This window comes from Phlebotomus papatasi, chromosome 3, assembly GCF_024763615.1.
Source record: "Phlebotomus papatasi isolate M1 chromosome 3, Ppap_2.1, whole genome shotgun sequence".
Taxonomy (NCBI): domain Eukaryota; kingdom Metazoa; phylum Arthropoda; class Insecta; order Diptera; family Psychodidae; genus Phlebotomus; species Phlebotomus papatasi.
In genome coordinates, this window is record NC_077224.1 from 35,349,210 (window position 1) to 35,370,953 (window position 21,744).

The 21,744-nt window shown below is 35.9% G+C and overlaps 1 protein-coding gene across 2 annotated transcripts; it reads left to right on the forward strand.

Annotated features, from left to right (window-relative positions):
• Positions 1-4,485: 4,485 nt before the first annotated feature.
• On the forward strand, positions 4,486-19,439 carry LOC129805433 (uncharacterized). Of its 2 annotated transcripts, XR_008752092.1 has the most exons (6): positions 4,546-5,736; positions 10,162-10,610; positions 11,670-12,284; positions 17,615-18,442; positions 18,521-19,089; positions 19,242-19,439. XR_008752092.1 is itself a non-coding variant. In XM_055853324.1 (5 exons), the coding sequence occupies exons 1-5, from the start codon at positions 4,689-4,691 to the stop codon at positions 18,920-18,922; spliced, it is 3,342 nt and encodes a 1,113-aa protein (XP_055709299.1). In that variant the 5' UTR covers positions 4,486-4,688; the 3' UTR covers positions 18,923-19,439. The 2 variants fall into 2 exon arrangements, 1 of the variants encoding a protein (XP_055709299.1); XM_055853324.1 differs by having other exon boundaries at positions 4,486-5,736; positions 18,521-19,439.
• The last annotated feature ends 2,305 nt before the right edge of the window (positions 19,440-21,744 follow it).

Genomic DNA, 21,744 nt, shown 5'->3' on the forward strand with positions numbered 1-21,744 from the left:
CAGCTCTTGAAAAATAAATTTTCTTTGAACAAAAAGAGAACAGAAAGAATTGAAGGAAGACCACATTAAAAGTTTTTCAATTTATTATATCTATTATATATAAGAGTCTTCTATGAAAAGCTAGTGGAGCTAGAGTGCATTTAGTTTCTTTTTTGTTATATATGAGCAATTAATATATTCCTCTCCAACGAACAGTAATAATTCTTTAAACCTTTATAAAGCTATCCTTGCTCAACAACGTCATTGATGAAATTGATTATGAAAAAGTTAATATTTTGTTCCAAATTTCAAGATAAAACTAATAAATGATTTCTCCTGATTCTGAACGAGAATCCCAAGGTATCAGTTTCATTGCTTAAAAAGCTTTGCATATGTCTATTCTACTCTTTTACACACTTCTTCTTTTAAACATCACACTAAATCACTAAATAAAGTTTAATTAAGTCCAACTTTGTGTACGAAAGAGTGGGATAGGCTAATACAAATCTTTTGAGAAGGAGATGCAAATCTTGATTTCATGAAATTATACCAATGTAAAAGGTGTGCCGGAGGCATTACCCCCAAAATTCAACTCACCGTAAAATAACATTTTATAATTAAAGATGTCTTTATCGGAGAATATGAATCATGCTATAAAAACCGATTTAAAGATCTAAGACGAATAGATTTATCTCCAACATTGAGGGACGTAAAATACCGAATCTTTATTATTTTTTTGCATTTAAGGTAAAGTACCCTATGTCGACCACTTAAGGATAGATTTTGTTAAAAAAAAACAGTTATAATTTGTATTTTTTGATAGGGTTTTTACCTAAAACTATAGAATAGATCTTTATCTATCTAATTCTGAACTTCATTTAGCCATAATATAATTTAAAATTATAAAAAAAAAAATTAACTCTTTCCGGACCACAACATATCCAGCGAACGAATTTCAGTAAAACTCACTTTATTGTAAGTCTTAGTGGTCAAATATGATACTTTTGTAGAAAAAGAATTTTCTCCGCCTCTGGGAAATTGGAAAACTCATGGGAACTCTCGTCCCCAAAAGAACGAAAAGGAGACAAACTTGGACAAATTTCAATTTTCCAAAAGCCAATAATATCAATTTTGTGAATTATTTTTGCGTGTCAAATGACTCCTTTACAATGTTGATCACTAAAACAAGAAGAAATATTGACCATTATCTTGTGGGATGTCCAGGAAGTGCTAAAAAAAGACACCTAGCTCCTGCTTGCCAACAGATTCCTCATAACACTTTAACACACATTTCTCTCAACACGATGTTATTGCAGACACATTAAGTTTTCTCAAGAGCCAAAAAAAACACTTCCTGGACAATCAGAATTCACCAAAATCTGGAAGAATAGGAAAAACTTCCCTGAAAGCAATCTCCCTCGCTGCCAAATGTCAAAATTATCGGGCATATTGGCAAAAATTTCGCTCCCGCTTGGAATTTTCTTACAAGGTTTTGGTGTCAAAAGCAAATGGCGGCCATTGGCGGGATAACCTTACATTTGACCTCTAGATTTTTGCGGACGAGAGTTCCCATAAAGTTTGAACAAGTTTTTTGAAAATTTAAGAAAAACATATTTTTCGAATTTATGCAATCTGTAATTGTTAGTTATCATACTTATTGACCCCGAGAGGTTTTTCCTTATTCGGGTCTAGAAATATCAAAAAAGTCACAATATCTGCAAGGAAGCAGAAAATCGAAAATTCACGATTTTTGACCAAGAATATCTTAGCTCAGGAGTTAATTGGGATCCTGCAAAAAATATCCTAGATTTGGACATCCTTATAGTTTGTACTTATCCAGAAGAATCGGATTTTTATCGATTCTAGATAATCTAAAAAAAATGTTTTTTCCATGGGTACCCAGTGTCCCAAAGGAGACGAAAGAGTTAAATGTCTCAAAAATGCAAAGTGTTCCTCTATTCGACCACTTCAATATCAGTGTAACCTCTACTCGACCGCATGGGGTTCCTCTACTCGACCATCCATCTTTCCTTAAAATTAAATAAACCACAAAACTATAAACATAAAGTAACTAATTTAACTTAGGCTTTTTGTATACTTCACGGATAACACTTAAAATTAAGAATTCATTAAAATAAAATAAGTAAATACACTTTTAGGAATTGTTGCAAAATAGAACAATATTTCAGTGAAAAAAAGCTTCACTTTACTATGATTCGTAGACTGGTCGAATTGTGGAACACCATATTTGAAATACACCTTCAATTTTAAGACCCAAAATTAATATTTAACTTAATCATAGAACTAAAATTTATGCACAGTAACATAGATAAAGTCCTTAACCCTTTAACGACGAGACAGTTTTCGCGGACCGAAAATCAGCAATAAAAATGAAACGGATAAACAAAATCAATAAAACGTCTTACATCTAAACTTAAAAAATCCAACAGATTCTGATTCCGTGCATTTTTTTCACCTATGAGCAATAGGGACAAAATTAGCCTAATAATTTAAGTAATTTTTCTGACAATTCCAATGAATGATAATTTTCACTCTAATGAAAAATATTATGTTTGAGTATTGTAGTTTATATTTAAAAAATGGTTTTGCTTAAAAAAAATTGGAAGTATAAAAAATAATTAAAATTAATTTTCATTACGAGAATTTAAAAATTCGTCATTTTTTAGCTTAAAAAATTACTATATAACAAATAGCTGGACACTGGTAAAAATAAAAGTGTCAAATTGACCCTTTTCCAAAGGATGGATCATATTTGACTCTTTGAAAGGGTCACCAGGAACCCTTCGAAAGAGTCACGGTTTTGACATCTATTTAATTCCGGAATAAACGAATAAAAAAACAATGAAAAAGTGATCTTTGGTGTTCGCTCAGATGAGAGAAATATGATATCAGTAATAAGTTTACAATAAAAAATGATTATTCGTGATAAATGTGCATACTAAATTTTAAGTGATACAAAAGTGAACCTTTCAAAGGGTCAAATACGATCCATCCTTTTGAAAAGGGTCAATTTGACCCTTTTATTTTTACCAGTGGAGACTTGCAAAAATTATCCTAGATTCCTTCAATCTTCTACTTTGCAAAAACTTACAAACATAAGGGGAAAATAACTTTAGGAAAAATTATTTTCTTTATGGGACACCGGTGTTCCAATCGTCCTTAAGGGGTTAACTTGCGATTCTTTAAGGGTAATAATTGAAATAATTCCTTAAGAAAAAGTCAGAGATATCAAGAAGCATGCCATAATTTACTGGAAAATTGCGATTTTTTATTAAGGCGTCTACACATTGGGAGCAATTTTCGTCAAAAATTGCGATTTTGACAGAAATTTGACGTTTCCCCCTACACTGCAGGGAATTTCCTTCAAAAAAGCTATTTTTGACAAAAATTTCTCCCAATGTGTAGAGGCCATGCTTCGCATTTCATGCTTCGCATTTTTATTATTTTTTCAGTCTTTAATGGTCAATTTTTACAAATTTCCAACTGACTCGTAATGAAATAATTGACTCAATGATGTTAAATCATTCGCTAAATATTATTGCAAAAATAAATAAATTGAATAAATATTTCCACCTGTCGATTTAAGGGAGCCCAAGGTGGTCGAGTCAAGAAGTGGTCGACTCGAGGATACTTTACCTTATTTGGCTTCAAAAAATTTACGAAGTGCTCAAATTTTCATGTTTTTTATGTAATTTTATGTCTCATATGTTTTTTAAGTTTTTTTTTTAATTGTTTGGCTATGCTCTATGAACAAAAATCTATAAAATAATTTGATAATAACATGTGAGAAAAGGAAAGTGACTCTTCCAGAACATCACAAGTTCTCCAAGTTCTTATGATCATCATGCCTACTAACAAATCAAAAACAATCCACAAGGATTCAATGACGGTTTCCATTATTTTTTAAATTTAAAAGCATCAGAACTAGAAACATGCACGAAACATAAAATTTCCCAATTGATGGCGCCACTGTGGTGCATTTAGTACAATTGACGCCTTTTAGTACAGTCCGACCATTTTAGTACTCTGTGCGTTGCCTTTTTCTTCCGTGGAGTGATTTCTGTGCATTTGGGTGAAAATAGTAGTGAAAAAGTGCTTCAATAGGTGAAAAAAGGTGATTATTCTCAAGCCAGTACAGCCAGGGTGCCAATGCCAGTACAAATGGGGTGAAAGCCCCATGGGAAGGCCACGGGGAAAGCTTGAAAGAATCTCGGTCAATTTGCCAATCCATTTGCTTGTGACACAGAAATGGCGATCAAAGTACACAATGACAGAATAAATTTGGGCACTTCCGGGGCTGGGGTCCGTGAAAATGTGTTGGCTGAGGCTTTTCTGGGCTGTGACAGTTATTTTTCCCGTGGGAAATTGGCTTTTTCAGCGGGTTAACCTCATTTTCTCCTAACCTCACACAATACTTTCATTTTTGCCGTACCAAAATTGACCGCCATTGTTGGGAAAAGGGACAATAGCTGCCATCTGCAGGCTCTCAGTGGAACATTGTGATTGGCGTTTGTTTTATGAGGTTTTTGGAATGTTTCCGGGAAGGGAATTGCCCTTTGGGCTTTGAGTGGGAGTGAAGGGGAGAATATTTTTTCATGTGGGAAGGAGTAGTAGGTTACAGTGATTGTTTTTTCGTGTAGAGAAAAAGCTGGTCAGGAAGTGTGTCGTCTTTCTGAGACACGGACACGATGGAGGAGGACGAATCCTATCAAATTGAGTGGATTCAGAGCGATGGAGAGGGTCTAGATGAGGGTGACATAATCCAGGAGGTGCATGAAGATGATGGCATGGATGAGGGAACACTCAATGAGGATGACATCATTGAGGAAGTTGATGAGGATGAGTACCTTGCAGCCATGTCAGATCATCTGGTAGACCATCATACGACTGGGAATCTCGTGTACATGACTCAGGATGGGTCAAATATGCAGCATATCATTGAGGAGCATGTGCAGGAGACAGAAGTTGAGGAATACACGGAACAGCAGCAATTCGATGGTCAGGTGTGTGAAGAAGTTGTTATTGACGAAAGTGGTGTTCCCGAGGACAAAATGGAGATTCTCATAGACAACAATGGCAGTGTCGTGCAATCTGGCAATCAGGCAGATGAGGAAATTGTTCCCCTTCCGCCTCAGGATGAGTACACAACATCTCGGCCCTATCCTTGTGACTTCTGCAGCCGTCGCTTCAGGAAGAAGGCCAATCTAATGAATCACATGGTGGCTCATCAAACTGACCGGCCACATGTTTGCAATCTCTGCGGTGCCAGATACATCCGACGCTGCGATCTGCACAATCACTTCAAGATTCACGCCTATGCACCCACTGACCATGATCTCGGCGGTACGGAATTCCTAGGTACGGTGCAGCCAGAAGAGGATGATGAGGAGGAGGAGGAAGACCTGAAGAAACCCTTCATGGAGTACACTGTGGCTAGCAGCAGTCCGCGGAAGAAGTTACAGCAGACGACGCCGCGGAAAAAATTGACCCTGAAGGTACCTAAAACTGAAATGCCCAAGTACGATTATGTGGATGAGGATATGAAATTGGTCTGCGATTCGGCCCAAGCGGCTCAGCATGAAGAGATCTATCCCATGGTGGAGCAGTATCCGGTCACAGATCCAAGGAAACCTTTTGTCTGTCAGCATTGTGGAGTATCCTTTGCTCGACAGAAGGCTCTTGCATCCCATGCACGCATGCACGGCGGAGATTCACCGTACGAGTGCGAGACTTGTGGTAAGTCCCAAAAATTCACATATAGAGTAAGTGTGCCTAATTCCGGCCACCTTGCAATTTCGGCCACCTTTTTTGTTCCTCGAATTTCCATGAACTTTTAGATTTTACTACTCTAAAGATTATACAATGCAAAAGAATAACAAAAAATGTAGCTTCGACAAACGAGATGACGACGTGAAAAAGATATTGGAAAAATTCCCGTAGGAAAAGGAACTATGAGAATGAAGGTGGCCGAAATAGGGCACCAAAGCTATGTCTACATTTTTATTCATTTTAAAATGTATTAAAAACGATTTTAAAGTAAATAAAGACGATAAACTGTCTATAAGGTTCTAAGCAACACTCTTTCAGAAGAAAGAATAAAATAATCAGTTTGTATTTAAAATATTACATTTCAAACTTGAGACTTTGACGCTTGCATGCAACTATGCCGAAATATGGCACACTTACCCATTGCTATTGATTCAGAAAAAAAAAACAAAAAAATATCCTGAAGATTTAAAAATAGGTAGTAAATCGTCCGATACTTCGCAGAGTGGTCGAACTCTTTCTCTAGATGGTAAACCTCAAAAGTACTTTTGCGAGATTTAATATTTACCGGTTCTCAGTCGAATTAGTGAATCGATTGAATCACTCAAAGAATCGCTCAAAATAGCTTAGGAGTAGTATAATTGAATTTCGAATAAAAATTAGATATCGTTTATGTATCGGTTCATAAGCGTTTAAAATCGGTTCAGGCTTATCACACTGAGAAAAAAAAGAGGGTGCGATTAACTTGTTTTCCTCATAACTTTAACACTTTTAAGGTGAAAAAATATATCAACATTTTTAATGTTAATTTTACACCTTTTTAAGGGTAAAATTAACATGAAAAAGGGTAACTTTAACCCCTAATACACCTGAAAAGCATAATATTTACACCGATTGCGGATCAATACTGCAAGATAAAATAAACATCTCCGGAATGTTATTTTAACTTTTTCGGATTTCTCTCAGTGCAGTAATTCCAAAACCTTTCCAACGATCCCAAACATGATACCATTCAGTTGAAAAATACGCTCTATAGAGCCTTTTTAACCTTTGACATTGAAGAATCGGTATTAGGAAATATTCAAGGGTATTTTCTTGTCTGAATTTCAACCACATGTCTAAAACTAAACCGTAGGTCTGATCCTATTCTACAAATCTACTAACTGGAACTATCGAAAAATCTCGTAGCTTCTCTGTTGAAAAAATAGCATTCTGTTGATTTTTTTTATTTATATTTATCGTATTTAATTGAGAAAAATATGTATTTTCAATAAGATAACCAAATATTTCGAGAAAATTTATTGAATATACAGAGAGACAGTGAGTCCAAGTACCTCTATGCAAAATTTCGTTCAAGTTCGACAAATATTACTGTAGTTACAACACTGAGAAAAAAAGAGGGTGCGATTAACTTTTTTTTCCTCATAACTTCAACACTTTTTAGGTGTAAAAATATATCAACATTTTTTATTGTTAATTTTACACCTTTTTAAGGGTAAAATCAACATGAAAAAGGGTAACTTTAACCCTTAATACACCTAATATTTACACCGATTTCAGATCAATACTGCAGGGTAAAATAAACATTTCCGGAATGTTATTTTAACTTTTTCGGATTTCTCTTAAGTGAAGAAAGTAAAATCTAAAAGTGGCCAAAGGTACTTACTCCATCCTACTTGAAATGTTTTATTCAACTTTTAAGAAGTTAATGACAGATTACTGATTTCTGAGGCCCAAAAAGAAACCCTATTAGCCTATTGGTCGGGGTACATGGCTGGGACCAATCGTCAGAAATATCTCGATCTCAAGATACATTATAGGGGAGACCGGGGAGGTTTGGGACAGGGGTAGTGTGGGATAAGGCGGTTTTTTTCATTAATTTTTGAAATAAATGGGATTTAACCACTATTCAATCGTAAACTATATTAAGGTGTATCTTGACTAAAAGAATGGATATCCTCAGTTTTATTGTTTTAATTCTATGAAAACTTTCTTAAAAATTGATAAAAATTGTATTTTTTTGATTTCTCAGTTTTGCTCTTTGTAGGGGGAACTGGGGCAGTAGTAAACAGGGGTAGTTGTAAACACTGTGATTTTTTTTCACTAATTTTAAGACTCCAGAGGATAAAACCCATAAGCATTTGTAGATACCACGGGGATGTATGTCCACAGATGAATTGGTCAATAAAATCCTAATACTTTAAAAATAAAAATCATTTTTCTCGAAAATGTTGATATTTCGATTATTTTGGTCATTTGAATTTCCACCTGGAAATTAAAAATTGTGTAAAATAATCGAAATGTAGCAATACCAGTTCTTTCCTACATCCTTTAGGATTATATTAATGCATTTGCTAGAGAAATTGAGATTCTCATTATTTTAAAAGAATTAATAAATAATTGGTCAGAAAATAGCATTTGGGGTAGATGTAACTAGGCAATTTATGGCAAAATAAATGGTGAATGGCAAAATATTTTGTCTTCTTCTTCTTCATTTTATTCGTTTGACAGCTCCATCTCATGGTGGGAAATTTTTGTTGTCCCGCGCAAAACTTTTTAGGAAGAAAACGCAGAAAATACTCTTGATTTCTTTCCTATTTCTAGATAAAATGTGAAACTATAAGAAGTAGAATATTTACGTTAGTAGAAAAAATATGCTAACATTTTCTTTTCAATTTCACAAAATGAGTAGGTAAAAGAGCGGGAAATTGACCTTCATACGAAATGTCTAATTCATTGACTACGAAAAAAATTGGTGGCGCTGTGTTCAATAAGAAGTCACATGATGTCAAAATATGGGGAAAATCCATTGAAAAATTTTTTGATTTGCATGCTTTTAGTTTTTTTTTGCTATTTTAATTATTCTTTATAAAAATGTAGTGATTTTTTGAACAATATACAGTCTTTATATAGCTTTTAAGTAATTAAAATAATTGAAAGTGGTGCAAAGTTAATTTGAAGGGTGGAAATAAGGGTGTTTACATCCTCCCCAGAAAGTGTTTACTTCTACCCCAGGTATTTTGTGAAAAGAGAAAAATGCACAGTGACACAAATTTTATTTTTATGGAAAACTCAATTGTTTTCCAGCATCTGCATTACCTTCGATGTATTGCCTATACCCAAGGGTAAAACATGAGCTAAGAAAGATTTTCCAAAAAATCACTGAGTGCTTGGAAAATCACCTCAAATTCGCATCTATCGAAAATGGTTACATGTGCCCCAGTCTCCCCTATTTTAAATCAGCGATATATAATCAAAACTTTTTTATCTCATTAGGTAGCAGTGTAATCTTGGAACATATTTTTATAAAAGTTTCCGTAATTATACGCTCTTGTTTTTAGTTAAAGGTTTTAAATACCAAAACTACACGCGGGGATGTTTGGGACGACACCTGAAAGGGGAAGAATGGGACGTTGATTTTCGATTAGATTGTAGGTGGCGTGCTATTTTTATTGTCAAAATGGAGAGTAATGCCCAGTTTCTACTGGGAATCTACCTCTCTTGTGCAAACTTTACCAGTTGAGCAGCTGTTTACAGGGACAATTAAACCATCAATGTCTTGGGAATCAATAATTTGCTCTCCAGAGCAAATTATTTGTTTGCTCAATAATTTGCTCAATCCCGTTAAAAACTATTTTCTCGAAAATTTCCCGAGCAATATCCTCTACAATTATCACAAATTCTCCAGAAAGGGCAAGACGAGAGCTTTTTCAGAGAAATAAGGAAAAAACAGGTAACATGCAGTTGTCGTAAAATCAAACAGAAATCCGTCAATGAGTTCAAAACTAAAAGTTGCAAGAAAATCTACTCGCGTGAGGAATTTTATGATCATGATTGCAATACTTAGAATTAAAAAAGCAAAGAAAGGCAGATGGAAAATAAGAAGAAAATACTTTAAATAATTGATTGACAATAAATGACTCTACTGTACAAATAAAATTGATATTAATTTCTAAGGATGAAACAAAAGATGAAACATTTTTTTTCTATCAGAAATATTTTTAATCTATAGTATTTGAAATTAATTAACGTGCTCCAATAATGCAAATTATGCGAGAAAAAACGCGTCCCAAACATTCCCTTTTGCGTCCCATACTGCCCCATATCAGGGAGGAGGTTTGGGACAAAGCGTCAAGTTAAATGTTTTATCTTTTCCAAGAAAATTCAGTTGTTTTCCAAGTTCTATCGAGTACTTTTTATAAAGTACCCATAAGTATCCTATAGACCGCATAAAATTATGATACGCTATCGTGGTTTTTTTTTGGAATATAGTGTCTCAAAGTCAAAACATGAAAAAGTGTCCCAAATCTCCCCGGTCTCCTCTATATTTTTTGATAAAAAAAAATCCTAATAATCTTCAGTATCAATTTCATCAGAGGATTTTTTTTCTGCCAGGTGAAATGTTTTGGGATGCACTCCGCTTGCGTGAACACGAGTTATCCCATAGAATGGATCAAGTAGGTACGTCTGAATATGATCCGGGCATAAATGACGAGGAGACAGAATCGGATTCGGGAGAGGGTGAGGAGAAGTATGGAGATTTTTACTGTGACGTATGCGGAATGTGCTTCCATCGGCATGCACTGCTGAAGCGTCATGCGAGGGCGCATATGAAGAAGGATTTGGTGGATAGTGACATCTCTCGGCACTGTTGCAATGTCTGTGGTGAGACATTTGCCGAAGCGCTGGATCTGTTGGCTCATGCGGAAGTTCATGCACGTTTTCAGCCCTTCAAGTGTATGCTCTGTGGCGAGACATTCCTGGATCAGGCAACGATTAAGGAGCACATTGACACAACGCATGCCGATGAGCTGACCATGAACTCGTGCAGGTTGTGCGGAAAGGTAAGTCAATCAAAAAAAAATTTAAGCCTATTTTTGTGCTGAGGGCTTTATTATAAAGTGAAAAAATACTTAATTTTCCATGTAATTTATCCAATTATTTAAATCACGCCTTAAATCACTTTAGGCCACGACTCTGTGTAATAATTATGGCCATCTGGAGTTTATTATTATTTTTTTCAATTTATTATATCTAAGAAAGTTAACATACTATCACAGACTTTTTATTTGTTTTTGGGGAAAAAAAACCTTGAAGAAAAGACTCATCGAAAAAATAGCCACGCCTCTTATATAATTCTCATAAAGTAGTTACGTAGAAGTAAATGAAATAGCGACCATTCAACGTGTTTTTTATAGAAAGGAAATACTTTTGAAAACTGATTCTTATAATTATTTGATTACTGGAAAGGGAAGGAAAACAATCAGAATTGCCACGCCCACTTATAAAACACGCCCCTTTGCACGCATTATCCCAATTCAAATACTCAAGTTTTTCAGATTTTTCCTCGATTTTTTCAACAATCCGTGAATTTATTCCATATTTCATGCTAATTTTGGTTAAATTAAGTGCTAATCTTTATTGTTAATGATACGTGAAGTTTTCAAATAAAATAATTACCTATTTCGTGAACAAAAAGGGTTTTTCTGAATAGTCTGCAAATGCTTCAATTGGAAACACCGGAAATATGATTTTTTTGGAGAGATTTTCTTATTAATTTAGATGGGAAAGGAGAAAAGAACAAGAATAAGAACAAAATCTTGCACTCAAGAGCAATTTAGCAAGGTTTTGGAAGCCTTTCGTCGCGGTTTCACTTACACTGTTTGTCTCCAATTAGAAACATTCCCTTGTCTCCATTTGGATTAATTTGTTAAGTCAAGGAGCAAATTTATGTAATTCTCTTCAGAAAAAATATGAAATCTATGTGCTGAATCTTCTGTCAAAGTTAAAGCGTCTGAAAATGGTTTTGAATTAGGACATTTACCCTAGGTTTTAAAATTTTGAAAATTTTTTATGAAATTTTGAGAATGGACTTTAAAAAATTCTCCTTTTGGTGTGTAAAGGTGTGTAGGGACAGCAGATCGCTGATGAAGCATGCATGGGATCATTCGAGAGAGAAGACACATTCCTGCTCCAAATGCGCCAAAACATTTCACAACAAGGCACGCCTGAAGCGCCACATGATGTCACATCGCAATAAATCTGTCACTTGTGACGTCTGTGGGGACAAATTCCCGGATGGTCGAAGCCTGATGAATCATCGGCATAGTCACACCAATGTTTCTGGCAGGCAGTTTCCGTGCCGTGAATGTGGCAAAACATTCGGATCACGAAGTTCCCAGCAAATTCACATTCGCATCCACACGGGAGAGCGTCCATATGGGTGCAAGTACTGCTGGAAGGCCTTTGCAGATGGGGGTACATTGCGAAAGCACGAACGAATTCATACGGGAGAGAAGCCATATGCCTGTAGCGTTTGTCCACGGGCATTCAATCAGCGTGTAGTTCTCAGGGAACACATAAGATCGCATCACTCTGCTCCGGATTCACAGAGAGGAACATCAGTCACTCCTTATTTCTGCGAAGTGTGCTCGGAGATGTTTGCTCTGCCCACGGAACTCATTCAACATCTCATCCAACACAGTGACATGAACACTCTGGCCAAGAGGCAACCTCCGGTGAGTGCAGAATATTATTTGTTTGAAACTTTATGTATTTCGGTTAGGATTGAACTTTCCATCGTGTAAAGAAGGAAAATTTCGTTGTCCCTGGATGATTGAAGAGTTTGTGGTACGTCACGGATAACTCTACTATAAATTCAGCCTACTATCAATAGTATAGTTACCCGTGAGTGCGTCCATTGAAATTTTTCGTGAGAACCCTAGAATCCTCCCGCCAGTGCAAAACAATCCTTACCCAAAGAAGCCCACACCCACAGACCTCTGACAACACTCGATCAGTGAGAAAGACACGGAACGTGTCGAAAGCTCTGGAGAAAAGGCAGTTTTTGATCTTGGGTTCCAACATTCGTAAAAAAGTTTCCCCTCTGAAAAAAATCTCTACCCAGCAGTAGCGTACCTAAGGGGGTGCGGAAGGGGCGGTCCGCCCAGGGCGCGAGCCTCCAGGGGCGCCGATTTTCCATTTTTTTTTAGACAACTGAACCCTGACTCTTTATAATTGTCATGTTGAAGTAAAAAAAAAGATTTTAATAAAATAGACTCCGAGTCTTTCTGGAGTGCCCCTCTAGTTCTTACAATGCCTTTTGTCCTTATAATCTACCAAAATTTGCGTTAACACTTTTAATTTTCTCAGAGACTTTCTGGGGCGCCTCTCTAGTTCTTAAAATGCATGTTGTCCTTTTAATTCTTCAAAATTTCGCGTTGAAATAAATAAAAAAAACTTTTAATTTCTTTACGAGACCAAAATTTCGCGTTGAAGAAAAAGCTTTTTTAATTCCCTCACTTTCTAGGGCGTACAATTATTCTAAAGGCTTTTTTCTTGCCCATGAAGCTCTAAAAAAGCATTTTGCCCTTATATTATTGCAAGATTTCGTGTTGAAATAGAAAGGGACACTTTAAATTCCTACAGGTGTTTTTTGGGGGCGCCTAAGTTGTTGCAGAGCTTTCTTGGCACTCCTCTTGGCTCCTGAAATGCATTTTGTCTTTATATTCTTGCAAGATTTCAATTTAAATAAAAAACTACCTCAAAATAGTATTAAAATTGTGCTGAAAATACGCATAGCTCAAGTATAAGATGATGCAGATTGTGTATAAAACTGGCACTTCTGAGATATTGTGCATGAAATCTGCATAGTTCAAGCATAAAACGGTTTAGATTGTACTTAAAAAGGCGCACAGCTGTTAAACATAAAACGATTAAGATTGAGAAAACTGTTAAAAATTTAGATTCAATTTTGTTTGAGCTATGCAGGACTTATGCTCAATTTTAACCATTTTATTCTTGAGCTGTGCGCGGCTATACCGGTTTTAACGATTACTGTCTGTTTTATGAAGTTAAACCGCTGCCGCTGTGCATCTTTTCAACACAATCTTAACCATTTCATGCTTAAGCTGTGCATGTTTTCAAAACAATCTTAATCAAAAAACCATTCTTCAAAATTTTGATTTTTTACTGTTGATCAACATTGAGTACTGCATTCCTTTAAAGGAGAGCTTCCACTTTTCCGTTTAACTTTTAATAAAAATTATTAAAATTTCACTGAATTTTCAAAATTAAACCTGGTAAACTCAAAATTAAAAGTTAAATTTTTCGAGGAATATAGTAGGGGAGACTGGGGCAAAAAGTCACAAAACGGATATTTTATGTTTTTACAAGCTACTCGAGCGCTTCAAAAATTTCTAATTAGCGCAGTTTTATAGGAAATGTATCGCTCTACAACTTTGTGAAAGTAATTTTCCTCTATTTCGTTATGAAATACGTTTATCGAGCCAATTTCAAAAAGGTAATTTTGTGACTGTTCTCAAAAATGCAGGGGCAAATAGTACCATAGACATTGGGTATTATCATATTTTGATTCGCTTCATTACAGGCTTCCATAAATTTGAAAAAAAATACCTGGAGGACATATTTTCATAGAAAATTTATTCATCTACACCTTTGTAAACCACAGTTTTCTCTGCGAGAAAAGTGAGAAAACGAGAAAAGCACTTTTCAAGCTATTTTAGAAAAAAAACACATACAAAAGACTGCAAATCGTTTGACCAATGCAAACAACAAGCGGCGAGACATGATAATGACGTTTCTTTTCGCCGTGAGACATCAGAAATTGCTTCGTTTTTTGTTACTTTTTGCTCTATACCTTTTGTTACTTTTTACCCCAAGTGGCCATTTTTAATAGAAGGAATTTCTGGAGAAAAGAACTTTTGTAAAATTCTAAAATAGATAGCGGATTCGTATTCAAAAAATCCAAATTATTTAGAAAATATTCACCAGTGCATCAATTTTGGAAAATAAGTACCTAGGTAATAATTGTTATCTTCTGCAAGGAAAATATTTCAAAAATAGGTCTAAAAATTTCGATATTTTTTATTTTCTAAATTCCTTGTTGGAATTCTAAGAAACTTACGACATTGAAGAAGGTCTATGGAGGCTATCTTTAGAAAAAAAAAATGAGCCGCTATCTTTTTTACCTTGTGAGATATTGAATTTTGAATTTTTCGATTTGTAACTTTTTGCCCCAGACTCCCCTACTTTTAACTCTTTCGCGTCCCACTTTTATTCAGCAGATGAATTCATGTAAAATTGAGTTTTTCCTAATGCTTTATGATCAAATATAATAGTTCAGAAAGGAAAAAAATTTTCCATTGCGTGAAAACTCGGAAAAACCCCGGGTCATATATGACCCTATTGTCCTCAAGGGAAGTGTACATACATACCATTTTCAAAATCCTTGAATCCTTGAATCCTGGTGTTCAAGGAATCTTCCTGGTAATCCCTTTGAACAGTCACTGTCACAATATTTTGAGTGGTATTTGGCAAAAATAAACTTATCTACATATTTATTCACACACAATACAATTGCACAATATGAGACGTTTGCAGAATACTCTAAAATATTGCAAAATATGTTACTATAATTCATCAGATGTAAGATGAAATGTCCAGGAGCAAGATGTCCCACCTGCATTTCACAAAGAAAAACAATGTCCCAACTACATTTTGCTATAGGTTTGGGACGAAAACACTGTTACCCTTGCCGACAATAGGGTCATATATGACCCGGAAAATTCTACACGCTTTTCTGGAAAATTGAGTGTAGTTTATTATATCAAAAGGGACAGATAATCCTAACCGGCTTATGTAGGTGAGATTCTTAACGTGAGCTAACTCGGAGTGCATGCAAATTCGATTTGATGCTGAAGTAGGGAGACGCCATTCAGTTATCTTGAATCAAATTCGTGAAATTATACAAGTTTTGTATTTGAACCAAAATGTCAAGGATTTGGATGAACTGACAGAAAAGTGTTATATGGGTGAAATGTAGACCAGAATGTTCTCTATAATTTTGCCGTAGAACTTGAACTCATCGATTACTCAGAAGCCAAGATAATCGAGGTTTTTTGTTTCTTAACTCGTTTTTTCATCCAGAGTGCCCCAAGTGTTCATTTGTTGAACTTCAACTAAATCAAAGAATTGTTGTATTTTGCGGGACTTTCCATTTAAACCCCTATTTTAAGTGTCTTGGTGGAGTAGAGGCAGTCAAATTGGCATCTGAGTGATTTCAAAGCGTTATTATGGGAAAAATCAATTTTTTCACACTTAAACGACAAAATCGGAGTGATAGCGTAGTCTGAGCGGAAAATGATGTATGGACGAAATGTAGAGACAAATGTGCTCTACAATTATGTTGAAGTAATCATCAAAATCGGTTCAGCGACAGTCGAGATAATTGAGGTTATGTGATATTGAAATTGGTTTTTCGACTGTGGCGCCCCTGGTGTTGGTCCCACGAAGTTCAAATATTCTAGAAAGTTGTAGCATTTGGTGAGATCTTTCGTTTAAGCCCTCACTCATCAAAATCGGTCACATAGAACCGGAGATATGATTTTTTGAATTTTGTGAACTTTGACCCCTCATATCTCCGGTTCTATTGAAACCACAGCGCACATACGCACCATTTTGGAAACGTCCTAGACTGGACTACAACATACTAAAATTTCATTAACTTGCACAATGCCGTTTTTGAGAAAAGTGACTTTGAATTTCGATGAATTTTGACGCTATCACAGCGCCACCTGTGGTGACTTTTTGAACTTCCATCTGAAAGTGCTCATCGAGACGAAACCAAAAAGGTAAAATTTAGGTCGCTATGTTAATTAGAACCGGAGATAGAGGCCGGTCAATGTTCGAACTTTGACCCCTCATAGCTCGGGTCAGGGGTTATGGATCGACTTAAGGTTTTTTTTGTTTGATTGGTATAATCAACGGCTACAACATACTAAATTTTCAGCCCGATGCACAATGGAATTTTTGAGTTATTTAACTTTTAAGATTTAAAAATTTTCTTTTTAAAAAAAGCGCCCCTAGCGGTGGTTTTATGAACTTGCGATGTTAGAAGGAGAAGTGGCATTTCACGAGAGCTTTCCAAAAAGCCCTCACTTTTTAAAATCTGATAATTAGAACCGGAGTTATGGCCATTTTAAGAAATTTTTTTTGGACCCTTATAGCTCGGGTCAGGGGGGTCGGGGGACCTTAAGTTTGGTATTGATGGAAAGCTCTAAGGCCCAGCTATAACATACTAAAATTTGAGTCCGCTGAATGCCATAGGGGCGGAGCTATTGAGAAAACAAAAAAAGGGGGGTCTTCAAAATGGCGGAAGGAGGGGTGGGGGGTGGGGGGTCTATGCACCAAGTTGCAATTTTCACCCGATATATAACCTTTGCCGAAAACCGCAAGTCGATATCTTTTTTAGTTTAGGAGCTATTAAGCTCCAAAGAGCGGCCGGCCGGCCGGCCGGCCGGGAACGTAAATTAGCCACATATATATTCGTGATCAGGAAGTGCTGAAACACATTTTGGCCAAATTTGAGGTCGATCGGACGACATGAAATTTTGTTAGGATTATAGTAGGTGAGATTGTTAAGAATCTCACCTAATATGCAATATACAATCTTTGGATATTCTATTTTGTGTGTTCTAAAGAACTTTTTGCTGAAAAAAATAAATTAATATAAAAAATTTTGAAAAAGAAAAGTCATTTCACAAGGTTTGAAATTAGTGATTTTTGATCTCAAATATTTTCTTTTCCTGAATATCCGGAGTCTTGAGAAAATTAGCCAAGAATCTTACATCCTTCTATTATGATGTCGTGCACAAACCGATAGATTTCAATTAATGTAAATTGTAAAAAAAAATTGTTTTTTCCCCGGGTCATATATGACCCTAATGACGCGAAAGAGTTAAGGTGTATAGCATCTAAGTTACGAGTTCGAGAATACCAATTCACACATTTTATCGAAATTCTTTGAACAAATTGTTTTTTTGCATAGACTGGCCCACGGAAGTACAAACGACGTCGAAAGCTGAAGCCGCATGAGTTGGAGCGATTGCGAGCTCATCGCACCAAGAATTCCGACATGGACTTCTCTGAGGAGGATCAAATGCAGTCAGAGAATCAGCTCCAGGAGAGATATCAAACGCCCCCAGTGGCTCCTACGGGCAGTGGCATTGGCAATCGTCAGGCTATGGGGAATACTGTTCGTCGGGGTAAGAATACCTTCACCATTGAATCCCTGGACGATCGTCAGTTGTTGCATTCTTCGGAGGACTTTGAGACGTCCGTGGCGAAGTTTGATTTGACCAAGGGCGGTGGGGTCAGGAAGAAGAATGCCATGTCGATGTCTCTGTCGGCTGCAATGGCGGCCAATTCATCGCAATCGCGTCCAAAGATGATTCGGACACAGAAAACTCGGGTGGCTGTGGAGGATGGCAAGAGGAGGACAAAGACACTGATTACACGAACAGCTCCTGCGGATATTGTGGCTACGACAGCATCAATGGTGCAGGCACAGACTTTTGCACGGGGATCCAAGCAGGTGAGGGCGAGGATTAAGAATGTCAACTTTCACTATCAGGGAGAGAGGATGATGAGTCCGGCGACGTTTTCGGATGTGCCTGATCAGATGGCTCAGGATGGGCTGAGCGTGAAGCAGGAGCCAGTTGAGATGACAGCTACGGCCACAGTTCTCGAGCACGATGGCAGTGGATTGTCCAAGAAGACGTACAACAAATACAGCATGGACATTGTCAATGATCTGGAAGCCATTCTAAGGTCACCCATTAAGCAGTCAGCAGTGCCCAAGAAGGAGTTGAATCAGGTGAGGATGATTTTTTTTTCAGGTCAAAAATGTAAGTTATTAAAAAATGGGCTGTTCTTTTTCTCAAAAAAAAAACAGACATCACCAAATGAGCAAAATTCAAAAGGAGGAATTGGTGGAGGCAGCAGCAAAAGCAGGAGACAGATTTCGACGCCGGGAAAGAAGCGTTCTCAACCCGAAGTGACTGTGACATCAACACCAACATTTTCCAATGTCAATCTGACCAAGAGGCAGTTGGCTCTGGCGGCGAAGAAGAGTGCTAAAGGAGGAGGAGGATCAGGAGGAGGAGGAGGAGTATCAGGGGCAGTTAAAGACACAAATCTGTCTGTTGGTACGGAGAAGGATGATGAATTGATTACGGGAGATATTGATGATACAGGAGCTCATCAGAGTAATGCCAGAGAATTCAAATGTGAGATGTGTTCATCGATGTTCTTTACCCAAGAGGATCTCTTTGCACACGTGGCCATTCACATCTAGAGCTTCCGGCAGAAAAAGAAAAAGTGTGTGAGAGAGAGAGAAATGAAGAAAGGAAGAAAAGTCCCTCTTACTACTTACAGTAAATTTACCACATTTTTGCCATTTAAAATTGTTTTCCAATATTTGTTCTCTCCTTCAGTATAGAAGAATCCTCCTCAAGACATCATGTAAGTAGACCTTATTACCATTTGTTTTCTTTTTTTTTTCTTTTTAGATTTAGTTTTTTTTATGAGGAAAAAAAATACTGTTTGGGATTTACCATGCAGCACAATTGGGTTGCTGTGTGATAAATTTTAATACTGTTCATATGTCATTTCAGCCATAATTAATTATGACTTCTCTAAATTTTATATAACAACGCAACAATTGATGAAAAAATTGTCTTATCACTTATCATGTTTTATTAGTTAAGTAATGATTACAATATATGCAAATTGATGAATGTTAATCAAGAAAGTGTAGCAAATATATAAGAAATAAAATTTGTCCTACGATTTGTCGTAGATGTGGAACGTTATTATTTACTTTCGTAAGATTTTTTTTTTACATAAAGGGTACACTCTGTCCCGGCATTATGCACTTCGGGATTATGCACCTGACGGCATTATGCACACACAAAATTATGCAAGTTTGCCTACCATTGGGAGTCAATTTATGAAATCATTATTGAAATACGCCTGAATGTATACTATTTTGCGACGCGGGAAATTTGAAAACACTGTGCTTCTTTTTCAGAGTAAAACTAATTTGTTTTATTAAAGTAAAATTTTTAAATATTCTAAACATTTATTGAAGAACTCTGGCCAAAAAGTACTGTATGTTAATGCATTTCTATTAATCAGTTGAATTTTACCACGATCGCAGTAAATTTACTCAAAAGAAAGCCCCTGCGGGTATGCAAATCTTCTCGTTGCATAATGTCATCTCGCGCGTATTTTTTCGGTCCCGAAAATGTGCATAATCCCGGGATTGAGTGTATCATCTTATTTTTAATCGTTTCCCTTGTTCCTATTGGGAAAGCCAGCTTAAGCCATAAGTAGATTCAGCTTGAACCTCGACAATACTTAGGCCGTAAAACTTGACGGTAATGAATCGGTCTAAGTCTAAACTATATATTGAATTTCAGATCAGGGTGGTAAGTAAGTCTGCCCCTCATCATAAACATAATTTCCTGGAAAAGATTGCCTTCATGCGCTGATCATGAATATTATTATCGGAGTTGTGATCTCTACATAAATAAGTAGCCCCAACTTTTAGCTCGTCCTTAACGGTAACGCTCTTAACCAGGGTTGTGTTTTTACATAGTAGAAAAGCCAGTGATAAGCCTAGATCAGCTTATTGTAGGTGAGATTCTTAACGTGAGCTAACTCGGAATGCATGCAAATTCGATTTAGAGCTGAAGTTGGGGAACGCCATTCAGTTATATTGAATCAAATTTGTGAAATTATATACTATTTTTTTTTTTGTATTTAAACCAAAATTTCAAGGATTTGGATGGACTGACAGAAAAGTGATATATGCACAGTAAAAAAATTAATACTATTATAGTGTGTAATCTTTCACACCACTATTATAGTGTTAAATTTGGAAAAGATGTTTAATTTAAAGTTGTTGAATTTCAAGATGTTGAATTTGGAATTGTTGAATTTTTATGTGTAAACTCAAAAATTGTTGAATTCTGTTTATTGTTGAATTTTCTTTTCATTTCGAAGATTTTTATTTTTTTGCCTTTTTAGACATTTTTATTGGTTTTTCCTGTACTCGGGATCCCCCCTAATGCGAAATGATTACATCTGATGCTCGGGTCTTTACGATTTACAATTATGCATATAAATATTTGATGTTCTATATGACTTTTGCCCAATGAAAAGCATCTCGACTGAAGTATAAGTCTTAACTGGAAATTCAACAATTTTTACACAAATTTTGTTTAAAAATTCAACAACTTTTGTTTAAAAATTTAACAACTTTTGTTTAAAAATTGAACAACTTTTGTTTAAAAATTTAACAAATTTGGTTGAAATACACAAGGCTTCACACTATAATAGTGTTATAAATTACGATCAAACTATAATCGTGTTAATTTTTGATAATTTCACAAAAAATACCATAAAGTTGTGTATTTTTTCACACTATAATAATGTGAAAAACTGTAATTATAATATACGAAACATTGTTGAAAAAATTTTATGATTATAACAGTGAGAAATTTTACACAGATCGCAATTAAATAATTAATTTATCCGATTTCACACTATTATAGTGTTTTACACATTTTCAAATTAAACAACATTGTTGAAAATTTTTCAACTATAATAGTGGTATATTTCAATCACGTGACAATAAATTACCAAAATGTTGTGTATTTTTTAAACATTTTTAAATTTAACAACAAAAATGGTCGATTTTGCACTATTATAGTAGTAAAATTTTACACATATTTTTACTGTGTGGGTGAAATGTAGACCAGAATGTTCTCTATAATTTTGCCATAGAACATGATTTCATCGATTAATCAGAAGCCAAGATAATCGAGGTTGTTTGTTTCTGAACTCGTTTTTTCGACCAGAGCGCCCCGAGTGTTCATTTGGTGAACCTCAACTATATCAAAGAATTGTTGTATTAGGTGAGATTCTTAACAATCTCACCTACTATAATCCTAACAAAATTTCATGTCGTCCGATCGACCTCAAATTTGGCCAAAATGTGTTTCAGCACTTCCTGATCACGAATATATATGTGGCTAATTTACGTTCCCGGCTGGCCGGCCGGCCGGCCGGCCGGCCGGCCGCTCTTTGGAGCTTAATAGCTCCTAAACTAAA

Coding starts and splice junctions, on each gene's coding strand:
- LOC129805433 (XM_055853324.1), top strand. CDS start 4,689: ATGGAGGAGGACGAATCCTATCAAATTGAGTGGATTCAGAGCGATGGA. Junction 5,737..10,161: donor GTACGAGTGCGAGACTTGTG/GTAAGTCCCAAA, acceptor TTTTTCTGCCAG/GTGAAATGTTTTGGGATGCA. Junction 12,285..17,614: donor TGGCCAAGAGGCAACCTCCG/GTGAGTGCAGAA, acceptor TTTTTTGCATAG/ACTGGCCCACGGAAGTACAA.